The sequence below is a fragment of the Haemaphysalis longicornis genome, unplaced genomic scaffold (assembly GCF_048455015.1).
Source record: "Haemaphysalis longicornis isolate Haplotype H1 unplaced genomic scaffold, Haemaphysalis longicornis Haplotype H1 scaffold_9, whole genome shotgun sequence".
Lineage (NCBI taxonomy): Eukaryota > Metazoa > Arthropoda > Arachnida > Ixodida > Ixodidae > Haemaphysalis > Haemaphysalis longicornis.
In genome coordinates this window covers 95,156,168-95,183,755 of record NW_027526460.1, presented here as the reverse complement: position 1 = coordinate 95,183,755, position 27,588 = coordinate 95,156,168, and the positions used below count along the sequence as shown (strand labels likewise).

General features: G+C 48.6%; 3 protein-coding genes across 5 annotated transcripts in view; 2 read left to right on the top strand and 1 right to left on the bottom strand.

The window, feature by feature from the left end:
• Nucleotides 1-4,324, top strand: part of LOC144151348 (solute carrier organic anion transporter family member 74D-like) — a 65,039-nt gene extending 60,715 nt beyond the window's left edge. The window contains exon 9 of the mRNA XM_077682364.1: nucleotides 3,038-4,324. Coding sequence (XP_077538490.1) covers nucleotides 3,038-3,348 — 311 coding nt within the window. The 3' untranslated portion in view covers nucleotides 3,349-4,324. The remainder of the gene's footprint in view (nucleotides 1-3,037) is intronic.
• A 5,932-nt stretch (nucleotides 4,325-10,256) lies between these two features.
• Nucleotides 10,257-27,588, top strand: part of LOC144151349 (glutathione S-transferase omega-1-like) — a 72,720-nt gene continuing 55,388 nt past the window's right edge. The window contains exon 1 of the mRNA XM_077682365.1: nucleotides 10,257-10,377. Coding sequence (XP_077538491.1) covers nucleotides 10,272-10,377 — 106 coding nt within the window. The 5' untranslated portion in view covers nucleotides 10,257-10,271. The remainder of the gene's footprint in view (nucleotides 10,378-27,588) is intronic.
• On the bottom strand, nucleotides 10,718-27,317 carry LOC144151354 (uncharacterized). Of its 3 annotated transcripts, XM_077682375.1 has the most exons (3): nucleotides 27,076-27,317; nucleotides 25,381-25,450; nucleotides 10,718-12,527 (listed from the first exon to the last, which is right to left on the bottom strand). In XM_077682375.1, exon 3 carries the CDS (start codon nucleotides 11,681-11,683, stop codon nucleotides 11,291-11,293), a length of 393 nt encoding a protein of 130 aa, XP_077538501.1. In that variant the 5' UTR covers nucleotides 11,684-12,527; nucleotides 25,381-25,450; nucleotides 27,076-27,317; the 3' UTR covers nucleotides 10,718-11,290. The 3 variants fall into 3 exon arrangements, with proteins under 3 accessions (XP_077538501.1, XP_077538500.1, XP_077538502.1); XM_077682374.1 differs by lacking the exon at nucleotides 25,381-25,450; XM_077682376.1 differs by lacking the exons at nucleotides 25,381-25,450; nucleotides 27,076-27,317 and adding an exon at nucleotides 12,622-12,638.

Sequence of the window (27,588 nt, the reverse complement as noted above, 5' to 3'; positions counted from 1 at the left end):
ACTTCGTTCTACATGCTATAGAGAGGGTTCCTGTACCCAAACAAACAACTAAACAAAAATATAGAAAAGAAACACTGCTTTACATCGTGCAACAAAAAAAGTAACACTTAACGCTTTCAACAAAGCCAACCACTCGAACCTCGACAGACCTCTGTAATTAAGCAAAAAAAAGTACGTTCACGCTAAACCGTATGGTCCAACAGGGTCGACCCTACTTCAACCTGTGCGTTAAAGCGAGCGCACTAAAACAATTACACAGAAAAATAAGTACATAATACATAATGCGCCCTCAGCAGGCATAAAATGGAACAGGATATAATACAAATAACGCCACGTAACATGCACACTCTTAAAAACCGAACAAAAGGAGAAAATATGTCCTTACAGCGTGCGGGAGAGGAGTTTTAACTGTCGACACTCAATGGGCTGGGGCCACGCGTGACGCGCGAGCCTCCCGATGAAGGCCTTGGGGGAGGGGCCCCGGCCACGTGAACTGAGACTGAAAGAAGGGACGGTTGGTTGCACGGGCGGCGAAAAACGCCCGCCGTTTAGAATGCGATGGTCACTGAGGTGACCTCTTCCTGAGGTTGTACCGCTGAGCCGACTGAGAGTAGCATGGATTAGCGTGGGTGCCTTGTGTTCGCCGCGCAGGACTTGTGGGCTCTTGCACCCAAATAGTCAGCCCGAGACACCAGGCGAGTATAATCCTGCTTGCTCCTCGGCAAAGGTCCCTTCAAGTCGCAAGCGGCTACCTGCCAAGGACGCGCACTGTCAATTTGTTTCATCATTCCAGGCTGTTTCTTTCAACCGCGCGCCTTCACCGTTTGACAGACATGGCAGGATCGGCAATAGTGAAAATGGCTCGCTTCGGGCCGAACCAGATCACGGGGCGACTCAGTTTATACCAAAAACTTTGGAACCGCTTCAATAACCAGCCAATGGTTCGTCATGAGCGTAGCGCAGCAGTGCGCACCTCAGACATTGGGAGTTGCCACATTGAATCGTTCAATTGCCTCATCATCGGTGGCTACGTATTTCAGCACGAGTCCACCATCCAGCAGAAATGATCCCGCCGGGGCTTCGGCGACACACGCTGACTTCAGAACCCCCTCCCCCCCGCGCGCCTGCTACAAGAAGTAGCATCTCGGCGCACGCCCGCAGCAGTACAAGCTACGTCCCTCGGCGTCTAATAAATAAAATTAAAAAAGTGTCTCCAGAGACCGTCGCGAATCCGGCGACAAAACGGGTCATTCTGCTTGCCGGCTGAATACGACCGCCGTGCAGCGGGGCATTCCTTCCCCCTGGTTTTACAGCCGAGGCTCCGTAATCCTTTCCGGCGGCATGAAGTTTCGCGAAAAGCGTCTGCCCCCTCTTTGCGGGGTGTCCGCACGGCTTTTCTCAACTCTGGGCTCTCTCACTCGACGGCTGTGTTGCTCGCTTTAGCGTCGCCGGCTAAAGTCACATTTGGACAATGATTCTCGGTGAACTACGAGGCAGGAGATAGCGCGTCAGCTACTCCGTTCGTGCTCTACCCACAGGGGCCGGTAACAAGCATAAATCTCGCGTTCACTACTCCGGGTGGCGGCTCCGGCCTTTCTCCAGGAATACCCATACCGCCGCTCCAGTTGGGGCGTGGTTGCACCGTCGCACTCCCCCGTGGGGCTGCGTTAACAAGGGGTACCACGCACACTTGCTTACGGAGGGGCAGTCGCTTTGTCCCCGTAGCACCTACCGCTAGCGGACGGGGGCCCCGCGGCCAAGCGTTGCGTAAGGATTAAAACTGATTCCGATTGCGCACTCAGCTTAGGTAATTAGCGGCCAAAGGCTAATGAGCAAATGGCCCAACGCTTAACGCCAGTTTGTGGTCTCTACCTCACAGTATGGACAACCCTAGCATTGCACAAGGCATGCACTCGTGCACACTGCGAGGAACCACCGTGGTTTCGAGCTACTTGAGCACGCTCACGAGACAATCGCCGCCGCGCCAACTCAACACCGCCTCTGTTGGGCAGGTGAAGTAGGGGGCGACAAATGAATGTGCCCAGTGTAAGGAAAAGAAGGCGTTTATTTGCGCCATTCCCTTCGGTTACACTTCTTGGTGGAAGGGGGCGATCTGGCGCAGCGCGCAATGGTGCCCGTCGTCGGCGCGCTGAACCAGTGGGCTCAGCAGTAAGGGCAAAATCTAGGGCGCTGGCCGATGGGCTCGCAAGAGAAAGACTCTGTCCGTCCGTTCCCAGGCACGTACCGCACGACGTGATCGTCGAGTGTCAGGTACGGTCCGTATGTGAGCGAAGGGACTTAGGATCAACCTGAGGCACGGGCCGGCAGCCGGAAGGGCTTGCGGGCTTAGAACCGATGCAAAAGAGCTACCGGGCGCTGAAGGAAATCGGGTTGTGCACGATTCCACCTAATCACAACTCCCCACTACAACCAGGAAATCGTTACGCACCTTTCCTCGCGCAGGGCGCCCCGGCGAGACGGAGTTCGGGCGCCGTTCAAACTCGCCAATGAGGTGAGGTTAACGAAGAATCAGGGCGGAGGGACCATCGAGCTGTGTTTTATCGCGCAGCTGCCGCTGGCTCGTTCATCTCGTCAGGAATTGGAAACCTTTCGCTCGGCCCACCGCAGTGGGGCTGGGAAGGGAAAGGGGTGGGGGAGGGGATCTCCGCTTTGACGGCACCAAACGAGCGCTAGCGCAATGGCTCGGACGCCAGGGTCCCCAAAAGTGTCACAAGTGCACTGCTGCGGAAGCGCCACGTGCTGGAGGTGCCCAGTTTGAGGAGCGGGGTCGTGCGGCAAGCAGGCTCGCACTCCTGGTTAGACGGACAATTCCGGCTTCACAAACGATGCCCGCTGTCTCAAACTATGCGAAATTTGCACACACTTTGGCCAAACCTGTCACTCCTTATCTACACCCTCCGGTCATGATGGTTCACGAACCATATTGAGGGCGCGCCACTTGGCATGTTGTGCTCAAGGCTTAACGAGATAAGAGCGCTATCGATTCTCGTTTTTCTTCATTTCCCTTCCCCCCCAGGTTTTATTCCGTACCCGGTGATCTACGGCGCCATCATGGACCGCTCGTGTCTGGTCTGGGAGGTGAACTGCGGCGCGCGCGGCAACTGCTGGGTGTACGACGCGGCCACGTTCCGCTACCTGCTGCACGGCGCCTCGATGGGCTTCTTCGTGCTCGGCGCGCTGTTCAGCCTGGGCATCTACGTGTTCGGACGCCACTCGTGCCAGCTGCGCTCGGCCGCCGGCCCCGACGACCAGGAGGCCACGGAAGAGGACGAGGACGTGGTGTTCATGAGGCACATCGGACACCCCGGCATCACGCACTCCACGTGACGTGTGCAGCTACCTCCTCGACGAACTAACTGCGCGTGCGCGAACGAGTGTGACTTCGGGACTGCTCGCCACCTAGGTTTATCTCCAGCACCACTTCAGCCTGCGGCATGCAGGCTACGCCACCAAGGGGCGGAACGCCTATGCGCTGATCGTTCGACTTCATGCATTTTAGGGATTTCTTCCTTCTTAACGGGTGTGAACGCGAGGCTGCCTTCACCCACTTTAGCCCGTAACATCGGCGATAAGCTAGAAGACGCAGGAAAGCCTTGAACTGGCGAGCGCCATCAAGGATGAGCAGACTGCTAGCTCTTATCTGATAGGTCGAAAGTTAGGAACATCGCTGTAGGAAAGTGTACGTGCGAATTAGTGCAAAAAACAAAAAACAAAAGAAAAACTGGGCTGCGAGACATAAGGAGATGCAGTCACACCTGTTCTGCTTTCGCAACCCGACGCCTGTAGGACTTACTGGCCCTGGACATTTCATGGTGCTATGTTTGCATGTCGTCTGCAAAACGTGTGACGAAAGGAGTAAGGAAATGCCACATGGGCCAGCTTGAACGTCCCCACGTATGTCTAAGCTTCTCAAATTCACTTCAATTGAAACGTGGGCCATTGTTCAGTCGAACGTCTGGGGCATGTTTCAAGTCGTGACGTAGTTATGGATGCGAGCTTCTGATATATGCACAGAAACAAAAGCTAACTTTGCTTGTTTTGTGTAACGTTCATGTCGTCTGTGTTCAGCCAATCAGGGCTTGCTCGGAGAGGACACTTTGAAACTAACAAAATCCAGAATTTCGGCCCTGATATGATGAAAACATAGGTGCTCGCAAGACCTTTTTGTTTTGCAGCAAAACGTTTATTAGGTCGGCAGCCAATAACCTTGTTGCTTTGCTGCAGAGGTACTAAAATTTATTGTTTTATGATACATTCGTGTAATATATGTACATGCAGATACATGTTTTATTTTGATTAAGTTTATACTGTCTATTATTACTTTGGAAGCTGCCTGGCGCGCGTAGGTGCTAGATATCAATCAGAGCATCGGAATACTTCCTGAATCAAGCAAACTATTATGCCTGGTTACTGCAACGACCGCTGGAACTTAATGAAACCCTATGAAGGATGTTTTTAGCACTATGCCGAACAAAAAAAAAATACCGGCTCGGTTACGGTTCGGGTGCGGATGAATTCATTTCGTTCCGTTTTAGTTCCAGTTCGACTAAATCACAAACCGAACCGGTTCTCAAACCGGTTCGGAAGCTTGAACCGGTTCGATGAGTGGAATTATTAATGAAGTGCAAAAAAAAAATGTTTTGCAGTGTAAAGTGACCACGAAAACAAAATACAATTCTGGTGCATTAAAAATTCTGATTTTCCCCAATAAAAGTGGAGCTATTTTATGAGCAAGAACAGTGAGCAATTATGCCAGATATCTACAAAACACATGAAGTAGTAACAATTTACCAACTACCTTCCCCCCCCCCCCCCCCTAGCTCTTATGTTGTCCCAGGAAGTGCTTAATACCAACAAGGGTTATAACCGTCTGCGAGATACATTCACTCCCGCTACCTTTGTTGTTTGGTTGGAATCGCAATCTACTATCACCCTGAACGTTAAACCCCCAGAGTTAGGTCCGAGTACCGGCCAGTCACCACCATAGATTAGCAGGGGACGTGTTTAAATATCAGCGGTGTACAATTTTTCATCCGTTGTAGCGTAAGAAAAATAATCCTACAACAGCCAGGTAAATGTCACCCATTAATTCGATTTTTGGCCACCTAGGATAATTTTTTATCAGTCTCCGGTGTGACTGCTGAGCAGTCACAGGTCGCAGCGTGTGAGCCAAAATTTTGTTAAAAGTGAGATTTAGTTAACGCTCAGTCAGTCATTATTACTCAGAATACTGGGGTGCATTTTGAGATAGCTATTACCGTTGTGCGCTTAACTATGAATACGTCTCCGTTACGCCAGACCACTGCCCCCGTTCCGTCCACGAAGCTGCGGAATCTTATAGCAGATTATGCGATTACAAATTGAAGGGTGATGAGGCTGTCGTTGTTGTTGTGGTTTGATGGAAAAGAAAGGAAAGGACGTGCACTGGGGATATTACAGAGCTCATCAGGGAGTCACCAACATACAACCCGGGGCGGGGGAGGGGGAGTAGGGGGAGGAACTCGTGAAGCACGAGACGGAATTCTTTTGGGAGGCGCTGTTGAATTCGTCGACAGCAGTACCCCCCTCTCCCAAAACCAGTAGTAGTAGCAGCAGAGCAGTGAGTTATACCCCGGCTACACTAGGGTCCGAAGGTCATTTGAACCAAATGTCATTTGACTCAAATGGGGTGCTTCGAATGTCATTCAGAATCCGCCGTGCTACACTACAATTTCGATGGCATTTGAAAGCTTTCACAGTTGCTCGCCGTGCTGTAGTGGCGCTGTTGTCGCCCCGTTCCGTTTTCATACAATAATACAACAATCAAATTCAGGAGCAGTCTAAGGCAGTAAAATGATGTCAAATTAGAAGAGACACCAGTTTTGACTCTAACGTGGCGGCTGTCTTGCGTAGTTTTTTTTTTTTTTTTTTTGCGACTGACCCACTGGTTCTGAGAGTATGAAAATTAAATATGTTGATCTCATATTTTAAGTAAATGAACAGTAAACAAAGTTCCACAAACGAAATATTTTGTTTGTTTTACGTACGAAAGTATTATATTTTTTATTGCCGATCGAAGACGCTGCGTGCGAGAGTGCTAGAAATGGCATTTGAAATTCCAAATGTCTCTCTCGGTGCTCATTTGGCTCGAATATCATTTGAGCCGAATGGCATTTCAAAATCTAGTGTAGCAGCACAACTTGGCATTTGAGTCAAATGACATTTGGTTCAAATGACATTTGGACGCTAGTGTAGCAGGGGTATTAGACTAGACAGTGAAGCGTCTATCTGAAAACAACGCATCCCTGAAAAAACAAAACAGCAGAAAAAGCGCAAAGTATTAGCGCTGGGCAAACAAAATTATGCGGGACCGGCCTGCTTTTCTGCATGTGTCGTCTACTTTATTGCCGTTTTTTATCCAAGGCCAAATATGTAGCGCCTGCAAGGTTGGTGGATAAAGTTTCTTGCAAAAGGAGAAAGCGCGTTTCATACGTTAACAGCATCCTCTGCTATATCTGTTATCCTTACTTGGACGCGCTAAAAACGCGAAGTTGTCCGCTATACGCGTCCTGAAAAACTGACAATTATACCAGGTACCACGGCGCTCGCTTCATTCACCGTGATGGCACTTTTGGATATATGTTAAGGGTTGGACAAAGCAAGGGGCCCGGGCGTCTAGAGACAAATCTACCTTAACGTGTTTCGCTTATTCCATGGATGAATGCAGCAAAAAAAAAAAAGAGCCTAAATTGCTCGTGTGGGAACTTGGCGCGGAATAATTTAAAACCGCGATATCGGACCGTGGAAACGCACTTGTGGGATATTATTGGCGTGTTTGATTCCCAGCATACTCCTGTGCTATGAAGCGTACCGTATACTATTGAATGACGGTAAAGAAATTTAGAATACCTGAGAATATTTACGCTCGTCGACCGAAACCTCCACGCACCGAAGTTTTCGTTTGTCGTTTACATCGGCAGCCGGGTGAAGTGAACGAACCCGCATACTTGTCGTCAGACGCCAACGGCTCACCCACCGAGCAGCTTGTGAGGGTAACACTTCTCAATTATTTTCTCTCCAGGTGAGCGACCTAGCTTCTCAAAGAAAAGTATGGAATGCGACAAGTATGCGCGTTTCGGGTATTGACCTTCGCCGTTGCGTGGTGCAGCAGCCTTGCGGCCCGATTGTCATTACAGAGTCGCAGCGAGGAAAGAACATAATCTAATCTAATCTAATCTAATCTAACGTAACCTAACCCAACCCAACCTTACTTAACCTAACCTAACCCAACCTCACCCAACCTAACCTAACCTAACCTAACCTAACCTAAACTTGCCTTAAGGGAAAGTGGATGTTTCGTAACGCTTGCAGGCTGCCGAGGGTGACATTTCGTTTGGTCAGCCTCACACTCTGCTCGCGCTACCAGCAGTGGCACACGCCTGCAACATTGGTGCACATACCTTTCCTGGTGTTATGACGACGAGGAGAGCGTTGATATTGTTGTGGCTGATTTGGAAGAGAAAGTGTGTGAGAAGTTTCGAAGTTGATTGTGCGTGAAAGACCCCGATTGGCGTTGACCACGCATTATCAACAGCAGATGATGGCCGAACCGTTTTGTCGTGAACCGGTAACCATTATTTATTTTTCGGTTCAGTTCCGGTTCGGGTTCAGCGTGCACAAAAAAAAGTTCCGGTTCGGGTTCAGTTCAGGCAAAAATACCAGCTTGGTTCCGGTTCGACACCCTGGTTTTTAGTCGCCTTAAATTAAACACTTACTACCCAGCTAACTTTTAACACTTGCTCTACCTACAGATAGAAAGGTATACGACCGAGTCGCGAGCACCTTCTTAGACTGTGTTATCCCAAACTGGTTTGGCAGCCGAATGGAGTGAAGCCCGCGTAACGTATAACGAAGCTGCCTTTCGCGTTAAAGGGGTACACGAAAACAAAAGTTTTGAAGCACGAGTAAAACGCAAGTGAGTAGCGTAGTATGTTGCTAAAAAAGTATCGTTTTGCTTATGTGCGCCGTGACTGCGGATAATTTATTTTTCAGGATATACTGAGGGTTTAGTAGCCTTGAAGGCGGGACACCTAGATGCCTCTCGAGTTGTAAAACCCGGCGCAGCTGAACGTCCTCTGCGGACGGAACCAAAAAGGCTCGTGGGGCGCAGCGTGTGGTAAGAACACGTGACTGCACGTGAGGAGAACAGGTGCACCCAAGCCATGAAGAACGCTAATTCTGGTAAAGTGGTGTGAGTCGTGAAGTTTAGGTGACTGCGTTAAAATAAAATACTGGAATAATCAAACAATCTCACAGCAGTTACTGAAACAATACAAAATTCCTCGGGGCACTGACGTCTGCTTACGTATCGCCAAGGGAAGACGTAATGCTTTCGCATGCAAAGCACGTAAGCAGATTTAACTGCTCTGAGGAATTTTTCTGGTATTGATGCTTGCCAACCCACTTCATGAACTCCCCTGTGCAGTTCAAAATGGCAGTACAAAATTTATCTTAAGCTCTTGGTTCCGCCGTCCATAAACAGAAAAAAAAAATTAACGGAGAAAATACTGAGCGCATGTGAGCGTGCGTATCGTGAGGAACGCCCGGCGTCGTCCAGGCTTGCGCGTGGGCTTGTACCACGTGAGGCGCTCGCAGCAAAAGCCACCCAATCTCGGACAAGGCAGGCCGGTCGTCGTTTCACATGGGCCACTCTAATTTGCAGACGCCATTACCCTCAAGGGGCGCTTGTCTTCCATAGCGCCAGCCGTGAGCGTTGACAGGCCAGATAGACGCGTCGTTCGTCGTGATGCACTATATCCCCGCAGGCGGCTACGCAATCACACAAAACGACCTTCCTTATTTTCCGAATCTCACGTTTAGCAAACGAAAAGCACGCAACAAGAATGCACTGCAGCGTTTTCCGTCGAACCTTTTGTGATTCCGGAACGGCTGCGCTGAAATGCACCGCGTCAAATTACGCGCTTACCCCCGTGTCACCGCCTATATATATGGTTGATTGATTGATTGTAGGGTTCAACGCGCCGACGCAACGCAGGCGATGAGGCGCGCCGTAGTGGAGGCTCCGGATTAATTTTGATTACCTGGGGATCTTTAACGTGAGCCGAAATCTCGTACACACGGGCGTTTTTGCTTTTCGCCTCCATCAGAAAAGCGGCCGCCGCGGCGGGGAACCGACGCCTATATATGGTTCACACTGCCAGGCACTGCAGAATATAAGCGCCTCTTGCGGGGGATGGCGTCCATAGGTTTGAGTGTTTAATGCTAAAAAAAAAAAAAAAAACGACCGTCCCGAGCCTGTCCAAGAGTCACTTATGCGCAATGGCAAGCTATCTCCAACTCAGCCGCTATCAGCAGATGTCGCCAGCATGCTCCGAAGCCGCGCGCTCGCTTGCCCTAGACAAGCCCTACACGCACTGTACTTAAATCAAGGTGGCTTCCTGTCCACGTTTCTGCTTTATCTGGATCTCGGGATTTCTGGTAGCTTGATGTGAGCGAAGAAGCCAGTCATCGATCGATAGGGTTTTTGTTGTGGCAACGGGTTGTACAGCGGTGAACTCGCTTAGGGTGAACACGGGGGCGCGTAGCCACCGGTACTATCAGAGCAGCGAAGCATCACGCATGCGCTGTGCGTGTCGAGCGAGGCCATGCTTTCAGCGCGCGCATCGCGTCATCGGAGCGTCTGAACGTCGTCTGCTAACTTCATCTTGCTTCCAGCGGTGGAGCAATCGGCCGCTGTCTAAATGACTGGAAACTGGAATTTGGCAGAAAAATGTTTCTGAGTGAACGGTTATTCGTTCATTGGCTTGAATACAATACAATCGGTTCCTGCACATCGCAACTCGCCAGCTTGCTTCAAGCAGACTCGATAAAAAGATTACGCTCATTTCAACAGCACTTTATTTGTTGTAAGTGATTGCCACTGAAATCGAAGGAACGCAAGCGCCCAATGTTTATCGGAAATAAATTGAGAGCTTGAAGTGAGCTCGGTCACTACAACCTCAATTCAATTTTCCATGGAAAAGCACTTTGTGATTTTTATTAAGCATGTGCATACAAGGATCGCGGATTCGAGGTTCAAAGCGATACACCGTTAGCAGACGACGCGCAACGTAGCAGAAGACCAGCGTACGCTCCGATGACGAGATGCGCGCGCTGAAAGCAATTTCTAGGTTGACATGCACAGCGCATGCGCGATGCTTCGCGCAGCCCACGGTAGGCTGCTCTTACAGTACTGGCGGCCACGCGCTCCCATGTTCACCCGAAGCGAGCTCACCGCTGTACGAAACTGCATGCGTATACATCAAAGGTGCACGCCGCGGAAGAAACACCGGGCGGAACACGACACCTGCGGGCCGGGTAAGAATATTAGACTTTAAATTGTATGACTTCCAATTACTTTTGTGGGCTTTTCTGTAGAGCAAGCATGCATGTATTAAAAACTTACCATTCAAGTATTTTTTTTTAAGTCGCCTGACACAACACCCAGGCCGTCTAGAAAAAACGTACAATTCCAAACGTAAAAACCGATAAGAAAGAAACAAGGTGTTGTAAACGGTGCTTGTTCCAAGGCTTTCACAATTGCATAGCGTGTAAAAAAAAAGAAAGCATGATCATAATTGCAACGGCTAACTCACTGATTACATTCGCTCCTTTTTTTCTTCTTGGGCCATTGAGTGATTTATTGATCCAGCGACACTACACCACATAAAGCGTTTTATTTTACAAAGCCGGGATGGCCATGTAGCCGTGTTTGATATGTGCAAGTACACCTATACCCTCATTACAAAGGGTTTTTAACTACATGACTGGACAGAAATATATACACAACTTCAAAAAGTTCCAAAGCAGCATGTACCATTGCCGGGGGATGTTGAAAAACTTATTCGACGGTATTGTTCCTTATGGTGTTCCTTTAGTTTTTAGTCTAAGTTAAAGAAACGCAGCAATGAAAATGATGTTTAGACAGCGTCGGATGTACTGTGTACTGGACAAAGACGTGCTTCGGAAACGTTCATGTTGATTTCGAAGGTCGCTACCCGACTTCGTGCACATGTGACATCACTAACGCTCGTTGCGGTCAAAAAAAAAACAAAAAAACTATTAGACGTTCAAAAGGACAATATGCACGTGCAGCCTTCTAAAGGGCCTGACAGCTATCCTAACTTCACGCTATACCCGTGAGGTGACACTGCCGCACATTCAGTCTACGTATAGGTCTAAAACACGCTTCACACGCTTTGCTAAAGCAAAGCTGATTTCACGAGACCGTCTACATCGCCGTCACGCGCGATTCCGAAAGGCCGTTGAAAGGACTCGGTGCACCGCCGTCTTTCGCCGAAGCAGCATTCGTCGTGGAATCTGCCGCGTCACCCTGGCCAGCGGCGTTGGCGCCGTCCTCGAGCACGATGGACCCGAGCAGCGGCTCGTCGTTGTCGGTAACCACGCCCTCTTCAACGTCCGGAACCGCGCCGCCGCCGTTCTGCACGTACTTCCAGTCGCTGGTCTTCTTGTAGTACACGTCCGACTTGGCGTCGGACGTGGCCGACCAGGCGCACGGGTAGCGCTTCTGCGATATCCAGTAGTAGCTGCAGATCGCCGCCAGGAGGAGGCCGAAGAACACGGTGCCCCCGATGATGCTCAACACGAGCGCTATGTACTGCATCTGGGCTGATGATTAGCGGAGCCGGGATCCGGAATGAAGATTGATGATCCTGAGATGAAGCTACGTCTCGTTTACAAGTTGTCGTTGAGCGGCTTGTCGTAGCGGAAGAGCCGCTGTCCTCGGGAGAACGTTGAAGGGGCTATGGGTCTGAGTGCAGCATCTCGAGGTGTGGCAGGGAAGTCGACTCGTTCTTCTCTCACGACACAGCACATTTGTTTGAAGACAAAACCCGTAGCGTTGAAAACACCTGACTCTCGGGTAGAACTACGATAAATTCGACGACACTTAACACACAGGACTCAGCTCAGAGAACGTTGTCGACGAGCTGGAATATGAGGTCCGCCGGCCGACTGTGGCGTAACAAAGACCTTCGATATGCTGGCACAACCACGTATAGTTACGAGGGACGTCAACCAGAGCCGGACACGGTGCAGCGTTGCAGTTCGAAACACTGTATACACTGACACTTCCAATTTCACGTCGCATAAAACACATTTGTCGAGAGCAGCCCCGACTATAACGAACACAGCCTCTCTTCGCGCGTGGTCGACAGCACAATTCAACCACTGCTTGGGTGATTCAAGCCTGCGAGCTTCACAAATACTAGCCCCTGCTACCTTCCGTCGAATATCGCAGCAAGGAGGCGGGCACGTCCGCAGCGCCCAGACGATTTCAACCGCCGGCGCAGTGACGCTACGCTGCTCGTCTGGAACTCGTACGCTGGTTCGGCCTCCGCAATGGTCGGCCGCTTGCTTCCGCCCGGCTGTCTGGGGCCATGGTGTGAAACAGTTTCCTCGCGGGAAAACTGCCTTCCATGCGCTCTGTCGTCTTCCGTAGTGGCAGCCTGCAGCGTGGTGAGCAAAAGGGAGGAAGCAGAGACGCTCGCTCGCGCCGGGAGCAGGAAGGCGAGATAATCCTCGCGCTGCGCGCACGCTCACCGGAACTGGACCAGCGGCGGAGCGTTGAAACCGGAGCAGACGACCGTCGTCTGCTACGCCGCACCCGTTTCCGAGGCGGTTCCGGCAATTAGAGTGAAGGATAGGAGTCGGCAGCGGGGAAGCTTTTTGGTGCGTGCAGAAGACAGATTTGAAGTCGGGTCTGGGTGCAGTCTTCAAGCAACTATTACGCTGCTTTTTATTCAAACATTTTCTTTTGCAAACCTAATTTGCTTTTGGTGTTTAGCGCTCAGAAGCAGGTCAGCGAACTTTTAAGTATGGACATGGACTTAAAGTAACCGTTATTACGTTTCTTTTATGCAAAGACGGTTCACTTTCCGCGCTAGGGTTTACAAGCAGGACTTATAAACTTTTAACTATGGACATAATCTTAAAGCAACCATTACGCTTCTTTCATGTAAAAAATTCTAGTTGCATTGTCCGCTTTCCGTGTTTAGCGTTCACAAGGAAGTCACACAAACTTTTAAGTGTGGACATAGTTTCATGGAACGATTACATTTCTTTTGTGTAAACATTCCTTTTTGCAAAGATTGTTCGCGCTGTCCGTGTTTAGCCCTTACGAGCAGGTCAGATATCAAATTCTGAAGTGTACACATCCTGAGACATTTCGGAACGTGTTTGCAACGACTGAATGCGCGGAGGCGAAACCATGCAGACGGAGCTCCTCTAACTGTTCAAGCGTTGTGTTGAAAAGTGATGGCACATGATGACAGAAAAGTTACGTAGGCTTAGCCTTTTGTTGGATAAGAGCTTAGCCTTTTCGGAATAGGCTGAGTTTTCACTTCAGGTGACGTTATGATGCCGCACACAAGTAGGGGGTTTTTAGTCTTAGTACTTGTATTGCAACATTCTCATTGCGTTGCATTGTTGCAGACAGCAGAGTTGTATGAAACTTCGAACCTTGGCACCTTGGATGACTATATTACTCTGGAAAATTTACGTCGGAATTTGGCCGTTTGTTTTCTTGCAAGAACTCGTGAATTCTCAAATGAGCCGGTGGACCAAATACTTAAACGCAAAAATTTTGGTCTGCTTGTCTGTCCCTCGATGCAGCTTTTCGGCCCAAAGCTGAAACAATCCGTCCCAAAATAAGTACCTATAATAAGCAGAACCGTCTCAAACAACTAAAAACTGCAGGCGTTAGTAATACATGTCCTCATTGTATAGCGAAAAGGAAACACCAGGCACATCTGACGCAAAGTCTAAGTACATAACTCTGAGTTCCCGCTTTCTTTTATTAAAAAAACCCGCTTTATGTTGGTGTTTACTACAGAAATTTTAGTCCGCGGACGGCCCGGAAACGATGATCGAGGAGGCCCATTGTGCAGGATGCCACACTCCTCGCAGCCTCTGTCCGTAACATTCAATTTAAGTAAATATCGACGCTCTTCCCGGGATTCCAACAGCCTTTATATCACGAGGCGAGTCACGGTAGGCCACACAAAGAAGGCATCCAAGGTTACGTCATGATAACAAAAGCCGTGGCGAACGAACCGTTTAAGTGGCGCAGATGGAAAGACGATAGTCGCTGATATTGCACCGTCCAGTCAGGTTGTAGATACTAGAAATAGTAATTTATTAAATGAAAGGAACACAGGCTTGATCATATAGGCTTGATCATAAAGGCTTGATCATAAAGGCTTGATCATATAGTCTCTGACCTGCTACTCTGTATGAGGTAGGGGGAAGGGGGAAAATAGCATATAGAGAGGATGACAGGTATGATGATTGACATTTGATGATATGATGATTGTATAATTGAAAATGTCTATACCATGTACAATATATGTTTAATAGTTCACCACAACGGGATGGGGCTACAACTAGCTGCCGAACCGCTACTTTTAAAGAATGCCAGCACTGCCTTGAAGTCCTTGATTGAGCACTGTGGGTCTGGCCAAATCCCAGCAGGACGTCCTCAGACAATGCCCGATTGTCTAACCGGGCCAACGACGTGGCTGTTCCCACGGTGGTGCGCGTAGCAGGGACAGTTGCACAGTACAATACATGTTTAATAGTCAGCGGTATGTGACACTATTTAGTAAGGTTCACTCGAAGCACCGATGAGGTGTTGTAGGGACGAGTAAAAGCTACACCGAGCCGCAGTCGATGGAACAGTGACGAGTAGCTTCACTGAATCCCTGGGGGCATCCGGAACCTGCAATCAGGGTCCAGTCCATGGAGCCTTCTGTGGCGGTGGTCAGGGATACCTTGGTCAGGGTGGGTCCAGGAATTCGTCGTGGCGTCGCGGAGGACAGTGGTGAAAAGAGCGGTCGTGTCTGGTCTTGGGAGGGGACACGCACAACTACTGCGCCGGCTGAAGCCTTTTTCGCCTCCACGTCTGCCCATTCATTGCCTGCCACCCCACAGGGGCCTGAAACCCACTGAATCGTCAAAACATGGCCTTGCTGCATCGCAAACGAGCATAGCTCCACCACTTCCACAGCAAGTGCATTACACGGTCCTTGTCTCATAACACCATTGAGGACCTGGAGCACCGGCTTGGCGTCACAGAACAGGGTCCAGGTCTGAGGTGGTTCACGAGAGACTAAACGAATTGCCTCCCGGATGGCTACCAATTCTGTAGCAGCAGAGGTTGTCCTGTGGTCGAGTGTGAAACTTCGGGGTGTACCCCCAGCCTTGAAATCACCACAGTCGCAGTTGACCTGTATACACAGTCCCAGAACCATCGGTGTAGACGTGTAGTTCTGGCATATGTGCTTGTCAAGAGCGCTACTCAACTGTTTGAGAGCCACCGAGAACAAACAAGACCTCTTGATAATTCCTGGAATGGAAAAGGCGGGTTTACGGTATTGATAGCACCCACAGAGGATTCTGTGAAACCACCATTGGGGCGTAACCAGAGGGAATTATGCGTTGGTGACGCGAAACTGCTGCCGCAAAACTGCTCCTGGAGCACGTGGCGGGAAGAATCCGCGATGGGTGGCGTGCATGCCTCGTCAGTCATCGGAGTGGTTCGCACGGAAGGAGTGCATCCATCGGATAGACACGTGCCTCGCCAATCGTACCCATAGAAGTACATCGCAGCAGACCCAGGAATAACCGTCTATATAGGGCTTGGGCTTGCATGCTTTCCAACGTGCGTAGGCATGAAGTGGGCAAGTAGAAGGCAGAACAACAAGTTTTGTGGACCACGAGAGCGAGCAATATTTCCTACGCCTAACATTTCTACAATTGATTCTGTTGTGTAAAGCTGAACAAACCAGGTACCCCTATTATAAAATGTAACAGGAACATTTTGACGCAAACTCGGAATTCGAAACAATAGGAATCAACATGTCAGTGTTATGCCTTTCAGTCTGTCTTGTGTTTATTTTGACGCCGGGCGTATACATCTTACGCCGCTGTCTAGTACCTGGCATGCATAAACAACGGATGTATTGCCTTATTACAAGTCGCCGGTGCCAGGTGAGAAAGCGAGACGTTATAAACAGCGAGGCTTGTGTGTGTATTTTTTATTAGCGCCGTGCCGTATTCGAACGAGTCGACCTTCGCCGCCAAGGCTATTTTCTCCGCGACTATGCGAGCGTCATGTAGGTGCGTTGGCGTGGCTCGTTACACGCGTACACGGAAAATAAATTTGGGACGCCGACCCGCGTAGCTGTATTAACCGGGAATCAAGCGTCAATATACTTCTTCCTGTAGAGCGCACTGCATTCAAATGTGTTCGTGGGTTCTGTTTACATTTGATCGAATAGCAAGCGAGGGAAGTATGAAAGATGTATTTAAAGCTTCCCGACCCCAGCCGCCGCGGAGGTTGCTATTGAGACAGAGGGAGCTGTGTGTGGAAGATTTTTGGCGCCAGTATTTTGGATTTCAGTCGGCACAATTAATTTGCTTCTATACGTTTGGGGAAAATAATGTTGAGATGGGGTAAACAACTTTTATTCACTCAACTGAAATACAGGGTCGAGAACTTTTTGTCGGCTTGAGTTCCTGTTGTGCACTTGATCCTATGCAGCCCTGCAGTCGGGGGGGGGGGGGGGGGGGGGTGTGTGTTGCAGACTTTTTTTTTTTTTTTGTCGGCCGGTACATATCACCCATGCGGTTTCCCAGTGGCTGGAGGACGATCTGCTGCTTCGCGCAAGCTGCATGTCAATGTGATAAGCTTTAAACGATTATGCGCATGTGCAGAGCGAATGAAACTTCGTTGCCTTATTTTCTTTTTTAAGCAAAGCTTAAAATAACTGACTTGAACGTGCGATGTTTGATCTAAACGCCATACTGTAAAGGCCACTTAAGAAACCGGGATGATGATGACGATGATGAGTACTACCGGAATTCACGTTCGCAAGCCGATGGGTATACGCCACGGGTGATTTATTCGGCCGAAGAATTGTATGCTATCACCGTACAGTAAAGCCATACACGTTCGCAGGTGTATTGGTATGCCAAGGATGATTCGTTCTCCCGAAGAGCAGGTGGTTATGCAGGCACGCGCTCGTGAGCGTAATTGTGAGCGTGCTCGTGAGCATAATCGTGACTGTGATCGAGAGCGTCGTGTTCCCGAAGTTCATCGGACGGAAGTGGAGGCCAACAAGCGACGAAGGCTTCGGTTATCGTGCATTTCGTGTTTACTATCAAGCTTCGCGTGTTTTACGTATTTTACCTTTTACTTTAGGAAAGGGACTAGTAATTGCTACTCTGCAGAACTTAAAGCTCGCCACAACCCTGCATGACAAGCTCATAGACACTGTTGGGTTTGACGAAACGTCAAGTGCAGTGACACCACGTCATGCCAAAGGTAAGTGACATCAGCCACTGCTGCACCGACCCGGACAAAACGTATTGCCTTTAAAAGTAAATCTTGAAATCCACCTGAATGGCCGAAGAACAATTGATAATTAGGATGTCCGATTTTTTAGGTTAGATGTCGATCATGGAAAACAAAACATGTTAAAATGGACAACGGATCTCGTTAACGGCAACAGCTATACCTTATGAGCGGATAAAAAGGGGGTGATGGTAGCAACCGCGCGGACTGTCTGAAGTGGATCCAAGGAACAAAAATGCAGGAACAGCCAGTAGCTTCATACACACGTAATTGTAAACCTTATGCGCTACATAATGACTGCTGCACGTATATATCCAGTTTCGTACCTTTGAGGGAGAAATTTGCTTAGAGAAGTGCAGAAACTTTTTACAGGAGATAGTCTTTCTTGGGCTACTTGAGCGACAAAATTTTGGTCTGTCTGTCTGTATTGCTGTCTGTCTGTAATGTGATTCAGCCACCCGGCCAAAGTGAAACCTCAGCTGCACAATAGGTTTATATACCCACAGGCATATCTAAACGTTCAAGCCCGGTGGCAATGTTCATACTTGTAAACATTGGTGAATAAGAAGAAAAGATTACGCAAATATGAGGCAGAAAATCAATACATGAGTGATATTTGCAGTGTTCCTTTATAACAAATTCATGGACGTTTGACTCAAATGAAACACTGCATCTACTGCATAAAAACAATTCACTCCGCCGCCTGATGTCGCCCGCGCCCCTATAGCTTCTAGCGGCATTTTAAGAAATCAAACGGAAAGAGTTACGAAACGTTCCACTAGATAGGTTCCACATTCTGCTTGAACGCATGTGGTGTAGGGCAACGTGGTTCTATAAACGCTGTAGTAGGGCGCTTGGATTCACTCGCGTCTCCGCCGTACGGCAACGCTGGCATCGAGGCACCCGACTTGGAGCAGTGGAAAGCGGTAAATTTAAATTGACTTGAACAAACCTCTGGCGTGTTTACCTTGCGAGGAGAACAACGGGAGAGGAACAGCATGGGAGGTGAACGGGAAAGCAAAGAGAAGCATTTACTTGGTAAATGTTGACGAAAGACTATTGCCTTTAGTCGACACTTGCAACGAAAGAAGCAGATACGCGGTTAAGTTTTTTTTTTACGCTTACAATTTCAACCGAAGTACGGGACCTTGTGCTTCTCGCAAGTATTGCGAACAATGTTGGTGTCGAGTTTTTAAAAACTCCCCAACTTTTTTTTCCCGGGGCAGAGAACGAGATTTTAGGCGAGAAGTCAATGGCGTATACGACGTGAATCAGCTGCCAAACCTCTTCCAGGACGAGGAGATAAAGACGTGCTAGAGACCCCAACTTGGAGTGATCTTCCTCGAAGCCTACTACCACCACAAGCGGCATTGCCTGCATAGCCTTCATGCCGTATCACCTTGATGCAGCGCTCACCGTCCTTCGTGGACATGTGTACATGTACCAATGTCACGCGAGGAGTGCCGCAGCCCAGGCGGCACAGAAAGTGTGCCCCAAGACCGGCCCGTCTATGGCCGTTTTCTGGCATGTCCGGCCAGCATCCAGGTTCTGGCAGCCACTGATCATGCGTTGAACGGCCAGCATTCGGCAACCAGCGCTTCGGTATTTTTCCGTCCGCCCGTGTACGGACGCAGAACGGCAGCTAACCGGCTGCCAGATATTCAGTTCTCTTACGGCTGCCGATGTTGAGAAAGAGAACGGCCGAAGTACGGCCTTAGGGCATCCGCTTTTTTTTCGGGAAGCGGTAATCGGCCGAAGCACGGCAAGCGACCGGCCACAGAATATGCGTATTCTTGCGGCAGTTGGTGTTCGAAAGGAGACCGGCCGGAGCGCGGCTGCCGTGCATTTGTTGTTTCAATGGTGAACCGCGCGTCCGGCGGTAGAATATTCGTTTTCTTCGGGCAACCAGTGTTATGAAGGATACCGGCCGACGTACGGCCCCAGAATATACGTTTTTCATTCGGTTAGCTGTCCCCGGCCGAATTAAGGCAAGCGAATGGCCACAGAATATTTGGCAACCGGTGTTCAAGAGGAGACCGGCCTAGGTAAGGTATCTGGTTATACGTCATTTTTTCGGCGAACGGCGTACAGCCGAACAACGGCACGCGCCTGGGCGCCGAGAATTCCTGCACAGACGTGTTTGGAAGGAGACCGACCGTTTTTTTTTCCTGGGCGGAGAAAAAGCCGTTAGGGAGCCGAACGACGGGGACGCGTTTTTCATCCGCTCCGTGTTTCTACGTTTTAAATGAACGAACATCGTTTGTCAAACAGTAATGAGTGTTCTCGGTGAACGGGCAAGGTGCAAGGACTCACTGGACATTAGCAGGGAACCTTTTAGGCCATCGAAATGTCATTTATTGCCACAAGAAGACTGTGCCACACCAACGGGTGAGCTAAGCCTCGCCAGTCATCGCCGCTACCACGCCTCTGCCGCCGGCTTCGTCGACGCATCAGCTCGAGGCTATTCGCCCCCTCAAGAAATGGAGAGCATTGGAGACATCGACCCGGCCGAGATGTCCGATCCGAGATGAAGATGGTTCACCAGAATAACTGGCCTTCAAGGGCGTCGAGCAAGCGGCCGCCACGCAGGAGCTAAACCGCCACCATGTCAAGGACTCCCCACCAAAGAAAGGCAAGTGCGAGCAAAAGCGCAAGTTATTCTGCTTACAATTAAACTGCGACAAGCAATGTTGCACTATGTTGTTGGTGATAAACGTAGAAGAGACTCGCTCGTGCATTGGTAGGATCAACTTCATGCCCTGCACTATGTTACTTCATGGGATTTTACGACTGCCTATTTAGAAAAAAAAATATTTTAAATTTGCGATAACAACAGAGCCTTGTCACTGACTAAGCCTAGCTGTTAATTTAGTTCCGATGTTTGAAGGTGAGCTTAGCTACTCTTGGGATAAGACTCATTTGGTTAAACATAATCGCCAGCATCCTTGCAAACACGGATTTTGTCAGGATTTCCTTGCTCAACGCAGATTGTTGAGTTCACGCACGATTTGGCTTTTGCAATATATAAGCTTAAAGTGGTTGACTGTATATTCTTGGACTGCAAAAAAGCAAATGATGGTGTTCTATGTCACTTTCTGCGAAGTACATGTCATCCTATGAACTGAATGAATCGGTTTTTGCATTGTTATTACTATTGGCCTTATAGCTTTGTTCAAAAGTACTGTGTAGTTTACGGGACTATAGCGAATGAAAGTGATTCCGTATACCTGCAGCTTTATTCGAATTTAATAACATCCTGGTGTGCTGATTCAGAAAAGTTTTTGGATGTTAAACAGTATGTTAACGGCACCTTTACAAGAAAACCTACATTCCAATTGAATACTTGTACCGTTAATTATGCTGCTGGGACAACGGCCGAGGAATATAAATACCTAGGAGTTTATTTAAGGAGTAGTTAGAGGTTAAATAGGCAGGTTCACTTCATAAAAGTGACAGCTGCATATGTTTTTGGTTTTCTGAGACGAAATTTCAGTGAACCGCCATCTAACTAAAATAACAACCGTATTTCACTCATGTGCGCTCAATCTTGGAGTACGCATGTGTTTTCGTGGATCCCTACACCAAAGAGCTGGTTGATACGCTCGAAAACATACAGAATATGTCAGTGCGATTCGTATTAGGTAATTGGCACGCTCAACTTAGTATGAGAGAAAGTAAAAGCAAACTAAATGGCAGGATGTGAAAGATCACAGACGAAACCACAGGTTGAACTTTTTTCGTAATATTCTATCATTCTAAAACTGGAGTAGAAGGGGAGAAGTATGTCCAAGCGCCATTCTACATATCGCAAAGTGCGACCGCTAGCCTAAAGCAAATTATTAACTTTTCTTTAAAGGTGACGCCTTGCGCGATTCAGTTTATTTTACATCAATACTGCAGTGTAATTATCTTCCACGTATGATTGCATTAAGTGTTTATATTGACGATTTTCAGCGCGCTTTGTAGAAATATTTTGTTATTTTGTCTCATATTTAATGCTTAGTGTTATGTATATCCCTTCTGTAATGCATGCAAAGGCAAGCAGGCATCAAATAAATAAATAAATAAATAAATAAATAAATACACAAATAAATAAATAAATAAATAAATAAATAAATAAACTTCCAGAGGCGCAAGTTTGCCTCCGACGGGTTGAGAACCCTACGCATTCAACCTTGACCAATAAAATATTTATTGCCCTATTCGTTGCAGTATGCAAGGTTTCCTGTATGCATGCTACAATTGCTATGTTATTGGTTTGAAACAAATTATGTAACTCTAATTTTACGCCTTTCCTTGCGTGAACACAGAGGGATACAACTGCAGCCACCTGAAGCAGAGCGTCATTCGCAACGCGTCTGGAATTTTTTGAACGTAGTATGACATAAGAAGAAAATTAAGTTCTTTTGGACTATTAAGTGGTGTGGACGTATACTCATGAAAACAACATTACAATAGATTGAAAATGAAAGTACCTGTTCGCTCCTTCTTAGGATCAGCCCTGCGCAAGATCATCAGAAAAGTTGATCGAGTAGAAAATGTCTTTGCAAGAAAAATGGGCAAAAACTGGACATACTTTTTTGTGAAGGAGTTATATTAAATGCTCCTGAGGGTTTTGTTGAGAACCAAAACGCTTCGTAAAGGCATTCACGCCGGTTTTATATACAGCAAAATTGGTCAAGCAACTGTTATAAAAATAGTTTACGTAGTCATATCATGAAAGTGTTCCGGAATATTGCCCTAAAAGAAATTGTCTAAAAGCGGCGCAATTTATCTCTCTGAAATTCAACCCACTAAAATATGCGCCCTCCGCCCCCCCCCCCCCCCCCTCTTTCCCCGTTTATTACAGGTAAGCCGCCCACAGAGGATATCAGGACCTGGACAATACATCTATTCAAACTCTACAAAGAACTGAATATTTTCTGTGTTCGGCAGTAAAAGAGGCACAGCAATTAAAGGAACGAAAATTTGTGAGCACTGTTTAATAAATGAATTTTCCTGTCAACTGAGGCTGGTAATTATGCAAGGCTGCGCTGAAAGCTTGACGGCTGGTGGTTGCGCGCGAGCTCACTTTGATGTGGCTGCATTGGACCCAAAATGCTGGGTTTGTGCTGCTTCTGCACTGCGCGAATGAGTCATCTGCTTGCGCGACATGCAGTGACCGGCCTCAGTACAGTTAACGTACTGTGGCTGAACTCCAATGCCCGTAGCACGGCCGTATTTCCGGTAGCTTTAGTCCGGCCGGAGTCCGACGACCGCATCTCGGCTGTCCTCCGGCGGCCGTACTTCGGCCGTACACGGGTATCTTTGGAATGGCCGGAGCCCTACGGCTGGAATCTGGCCGTATGACCGTAAGCCGGTCGACTGGCCGACGGATACTGGCCGTTGGACAGCCATGGGAGTACGGCCGTATACGGCCAAAAGGCCCACATTTGGACATGGGCCGAACATGGCTGCCGGAAAACGGCTGGACAGAAAATCACCAGCCAAAGTACACCGGCCTGTTTTAGGCCGAACAGTCCTGTGCTGGCTGGGAGGGTAGTACAGAGAGAGAGAGAGAGAGAGAGAGAGAGAGAGAGAGAGAGAGAGAGAGAGAGAGAGAGAGAGAGAGAGAGAGAGAGAGAGAGAAAACGTTTAATGAAACTACAGGGAAGGGGTGGGGGAGAAAAAGAGTTAGGAGCTGTGGCTGGCGAGTCCCATTCCGGTAAGCCGCGTGCCGCGGCTGCCATCCTCGCCCGAGAGATCAGGACCTCCTGGTCTTCGAGCTGGAAGCTCTGCAACGCGCACTCCCACTGCTTAAGGGTAGGGGATCTGAGTGGTGGAGGGTTGGTGGGGCACATCCAGACGAAATGAGCTGGGGTGTGCCCGACTCTATTTATTATGAGCCTCATTGGGATTGGGAAGTGCGTGCCACAGACTTTTGAAATTTCACTCTATGCTGCTGACATCTGCATCTGGAGCTCTCGTCGCAACATGCGTCTTTTACGAGCTCGCCTTCAAAAGTCATAAATTCGATAGCGGACTTCTTCGCAACCCGTGGCCTCGACATATTGTCCAGGAAATGTGAGGAAATAGCCTTCACCCGCTACGAACTTTCAACTGCAGGGGTAACCTTAGCTCTCACCGATTCCTGAGAGTAACACTTGACAGGTCGATGACGTGGTCCCCACACGTTCGTCTCCTGAAGGAGAATATGGGCTCCTTTGCTGAGGTGTTACGCATGCTGCCGAGCATCTCAGGAGGCTGCTCGGTTGAGCCCCTCCCACGTCTCTACTCAGCAGTCTGCGAAGGGATACTCCGATACAGCCTCTGGGCCCCGTATCCAAGACCAACAAAAAGCTGCTAGAAAGTATGCAAGCCCGAGCCCTGCGGTTTTGTCTTGGCCGCCCGAAGACAACTGCTACGTTGGGGACGCTCCGAGAGCCTAGGCGCTTCTCACCCAGTGTGCTGATCAAAGAGCAGCAGCTTCGAACACAACTGCGGCTAGCGACTATTCCTGGACACCCGTGAAGTTGTAGCTTCGCCTTAAAGGTACAAGACATTCTAACATCCTTGTGTCAGAAGTCCCCTGCGCCGCTTATGCTTCTGCCCTGGATGTACTCCCCCTGGTGAATTATCACTACAATCCCCGGCATCGGCGGTAAATTCAGGTTGCCGGTTCCAGCTCTAAAGTACTTTACCCTGGAGCCCATTTGGACTAAACCACAAGCATATTTACACCGATGTATCTATAACGGCCACATCATCTACGGTGGGAATCTAAGTTCCATCGACATGGACCACAATTGCGGCCAGGTTAAGGCACAAAACAACGTAGACGACGCGTCAAATCTTGCTGTTGCGCACTCTGATTTGCAGTACAGTGCGGGCAAGATGCTTGTAGGTGGGTGCTTTTCACATACGGCGCTTCAACAACAATAATTTTGTTTCCGAGGGGACAACTCGCCAAGGAACTGGCTCTCTGCATCCCCAGGCTACCAGCTTTCTCAACGATGTAGTGTTACAGTGGCTACCTGGGCATTGTGGGGTGATGGGAAATGTGGTGGCCGACCAAACAGCTTGCGTGGTCTACAGCAGCGATATCATCCCCATTCTATTCACGCGGCGTGACGCCGCGACGCTTGCCTAGTCTGTGGCGTGGCAGTCACAGCTATCAACATGGACGAAATTATAAAAAAAAATTATCATCCACTGTATAAAACTGATCCCGCCTGCACTTTCCGAATGCCGTGTGATCTGAGAAAGCGTGACGAAACAATTACTCGCCGCATTTGTTTCAATGTCGCTTTCACCAATCACTACTTGCACAGGACACGCCGAGTTGCCTGTCCTCCCTGCCACGCTTGCAATGTCCGTGAGGACATCGAACATGTACGGTTAGTGTGCCCCTATTTTGATATTCCTCCGGATAACCACGAAGACAACAACTTTGGGACTGCGTGATGATGCACATCTGAAGCTTAGCGACGTCATCGGTCTATGGCACTCGACTTCCGTGGGGACACAAACTACAAAGGCCCTGGTGTCATTTCTCCGTGACACCCGTCTAAACAAAACTCGGTGAGCGTTTTTCACAACTTTACTCGTGTGCGTGTGCTGTGCGTGCGTTCCAGCATCAGTAACTTTTTGTGTTTACCTGCGTTTGTTAGTGTTTGTGTGCATTTTTGTGTTTTCGCTTCTTTCGCCCATTTTCTTCCTCCTCATGTCCATACGGAGTCTATATCTTCAACGGAGTATATATATGTGTATGGAATCAACATCTCCACATGGAGTCCATATGTCTATATAGAATAGCAAGCCAAGCTGGCTGCCAGGCTCATTTCTCTTTATCATTAAAGGTATCCCTCCTCCTCCTCATTGTCCTGCTGCATAGAAAAAGAAGACTGGAGGCGTAGCTACTCGCTTCGCTGCAAATGCCGTCGAAAGACGATATTCTTCTGGCGCACCTGACACGTCACAGCTCCTCCTCTCTTTCCCGCCAACCTCTCACGCCATTCCCCTGTTGTCTGAGTCCTCCTGCGATAAACACAACGAAAGTTTGTTGAATTGAATTCGACTTTCCCCCATTCGCACTGCTACTGCGTTACCTGTTGGGACCTCTTGTTACCGTCGCGAGCCGTGAGATCAACTCTAACGCGAGCTATTTTTCTATTTTTGGTTCAAATATTATTTTTACACGTTCTTTTTTGTTCGGTATCACAGAAATCAAGTACACATCTATTCTTAATTAAAAGAACACTGCTTATACCAGTTATGCATTGACGCTTCGCCTCCAACATCCCTAATGTTCTCTTTTTGCGGAACAGCGTTTACTGTGTGAAGTAGGCTGCCAGACTTAGTAGTTCGAAAATTGGTTTGACCATATAATCTTCTCGTTCATAAGCTCTCGTTAAGTTTTGGCCAAGTGGGTAAATCGGGGGACAGACAGACACAATTTTCGCGTTAATATACCGAGAAAGATTATCGTCTTTAAAAAAGAACATCCCAGGGTCAGCGATGTTTGCGTACGGCAGTCACAACAAGCAAGAAACGTAACGATTTCGTTCGTTTCCTTTATAAATGTAATGCGCCTAGAGGGGAAATACATCGATCTCAGAAGTGCACTACTACTAGATGTGCGCATGTCTGACAACACATTTTTTTTTCAGCTGTGAGCAAGAGATAAAGCTTGGGACGCTTTTAAGCGGCTTCAATCTTATACTTTATCATTTTATTGCCTTTGTACAGTTATTTCATGCGAATGTCTTAGAAAACTAGACTGACCGAAATATCCGCGCACGATTAACGATTTTGGTAGTGTGTCGATGACATTTCCTTGCGTTTTAAGTTACTGATACTGGTGTCACAAGTCACAGTTCGAAAGTAGCATGAGCAAGTAAGCCCTCAACATTAGTTTACAGCCGCCATACCTATACATTTGCGTCTACACAAGAAACGTGTTGTATCGATCCCACATGCGTTTCGCTTGAAACGTCGCTTTAGAAGGGGTTGTTGAAATGAGCCTACCAAAAGCAATACACTATACTAAGCAAACCTGTTCAATATGTTACCACACTGGTTACACTGTTGCACTGTTACACTGGTTACACTGATTACATTGTTGGAACACTGGTTACACTGTTGCTGCCAGCAAAGGTGAACAAAACAGCACAGGTGTGCGTTCGAAACGTAAAAGGTTCACTTCCGAACTTTTTAGCGCCCGATTCACCGCTCGGCACGCGAAAAACAAACTACCATGCTCTCAGCACGTGTATTGCACTCCTATGGTAGCCTGAATTTGCTATGGTAGCCTGAATTTGAAGAGTTGCGCATTTCCCCGACGAACGACGACTCAACGGTTGCCATATAAAGTGTATGTAGATGTGAGCGTCTGTGAAGCTTATCCAACGAAGGTTTTTATCTGTTGCCCGATGCACCGTTCTTCGCTGCAGAGCCAACAACGAGAGGCAACAGGTAACTGCGCTTTTGTATCCCCGACGTTGCTTACAGGATATTTGCACTTAAAGCGCAATGGGAAAGTGACAGCATCACTTATGGAAAAGAACATTCTCAGCAGGAAGCCTCGGCTGAACGACGTTTCAAAAATTTCAGAGCCCGCAGCTAGAGCCGAGTAGAGCAATAGTGTGGGAGTACAAGCTTACCTTTTCGGTTTACCAGGCTATCCTTCACGCACTCACTCGGTGTTTACGTGTATCTGCGCTGCCGGCACTTGCCGAAGAATGCCTGCAAAATAACCGCTGTCTTCGACAGCGTCGTACTCCACAACTGCCTGCCACTAGCGAGGAACGCGCCGAACCACGGCGAAGCACTACTCCACCACACGAACTCCTTCGTCGCAGTCCCGTCTCAAATAAGGAAAGAAAGAAAACGCGGAAAACAACGCAAAAACGCCGCCACGCAAGCTCACTCGCTCTCGCCGCGAATCTACGCTCCAACCTAGTTTTTCCCCTCGTCGTTTCCCCGCTGCGCCAAGTTTGTCGTACAGGAGGAGCGAGAGGCATAAAACCTACACGCTCCTATATGGCGCCCAATATCGTCGCTTTATTTTCGTTCGCTCCGTTCCTGTACGCGTTTTTCCTCGGAGGCAAGGGGGGCAAGGAGACGGGTGGGGAAGAAGTCCTGCGCTCGTTGCTTCACTTGGCACAGTCGGCCGC

Bases quoted from the DNA above. Each gene is read 5' to 3' on its own strand.
- LOC144151354 (XM_077682375.1), bottom strand. From the start codon at position 11,683: ATGCAGTACATAGCGCTCGTGTTGAGCATCATCGGGGGCACCGTGTTC.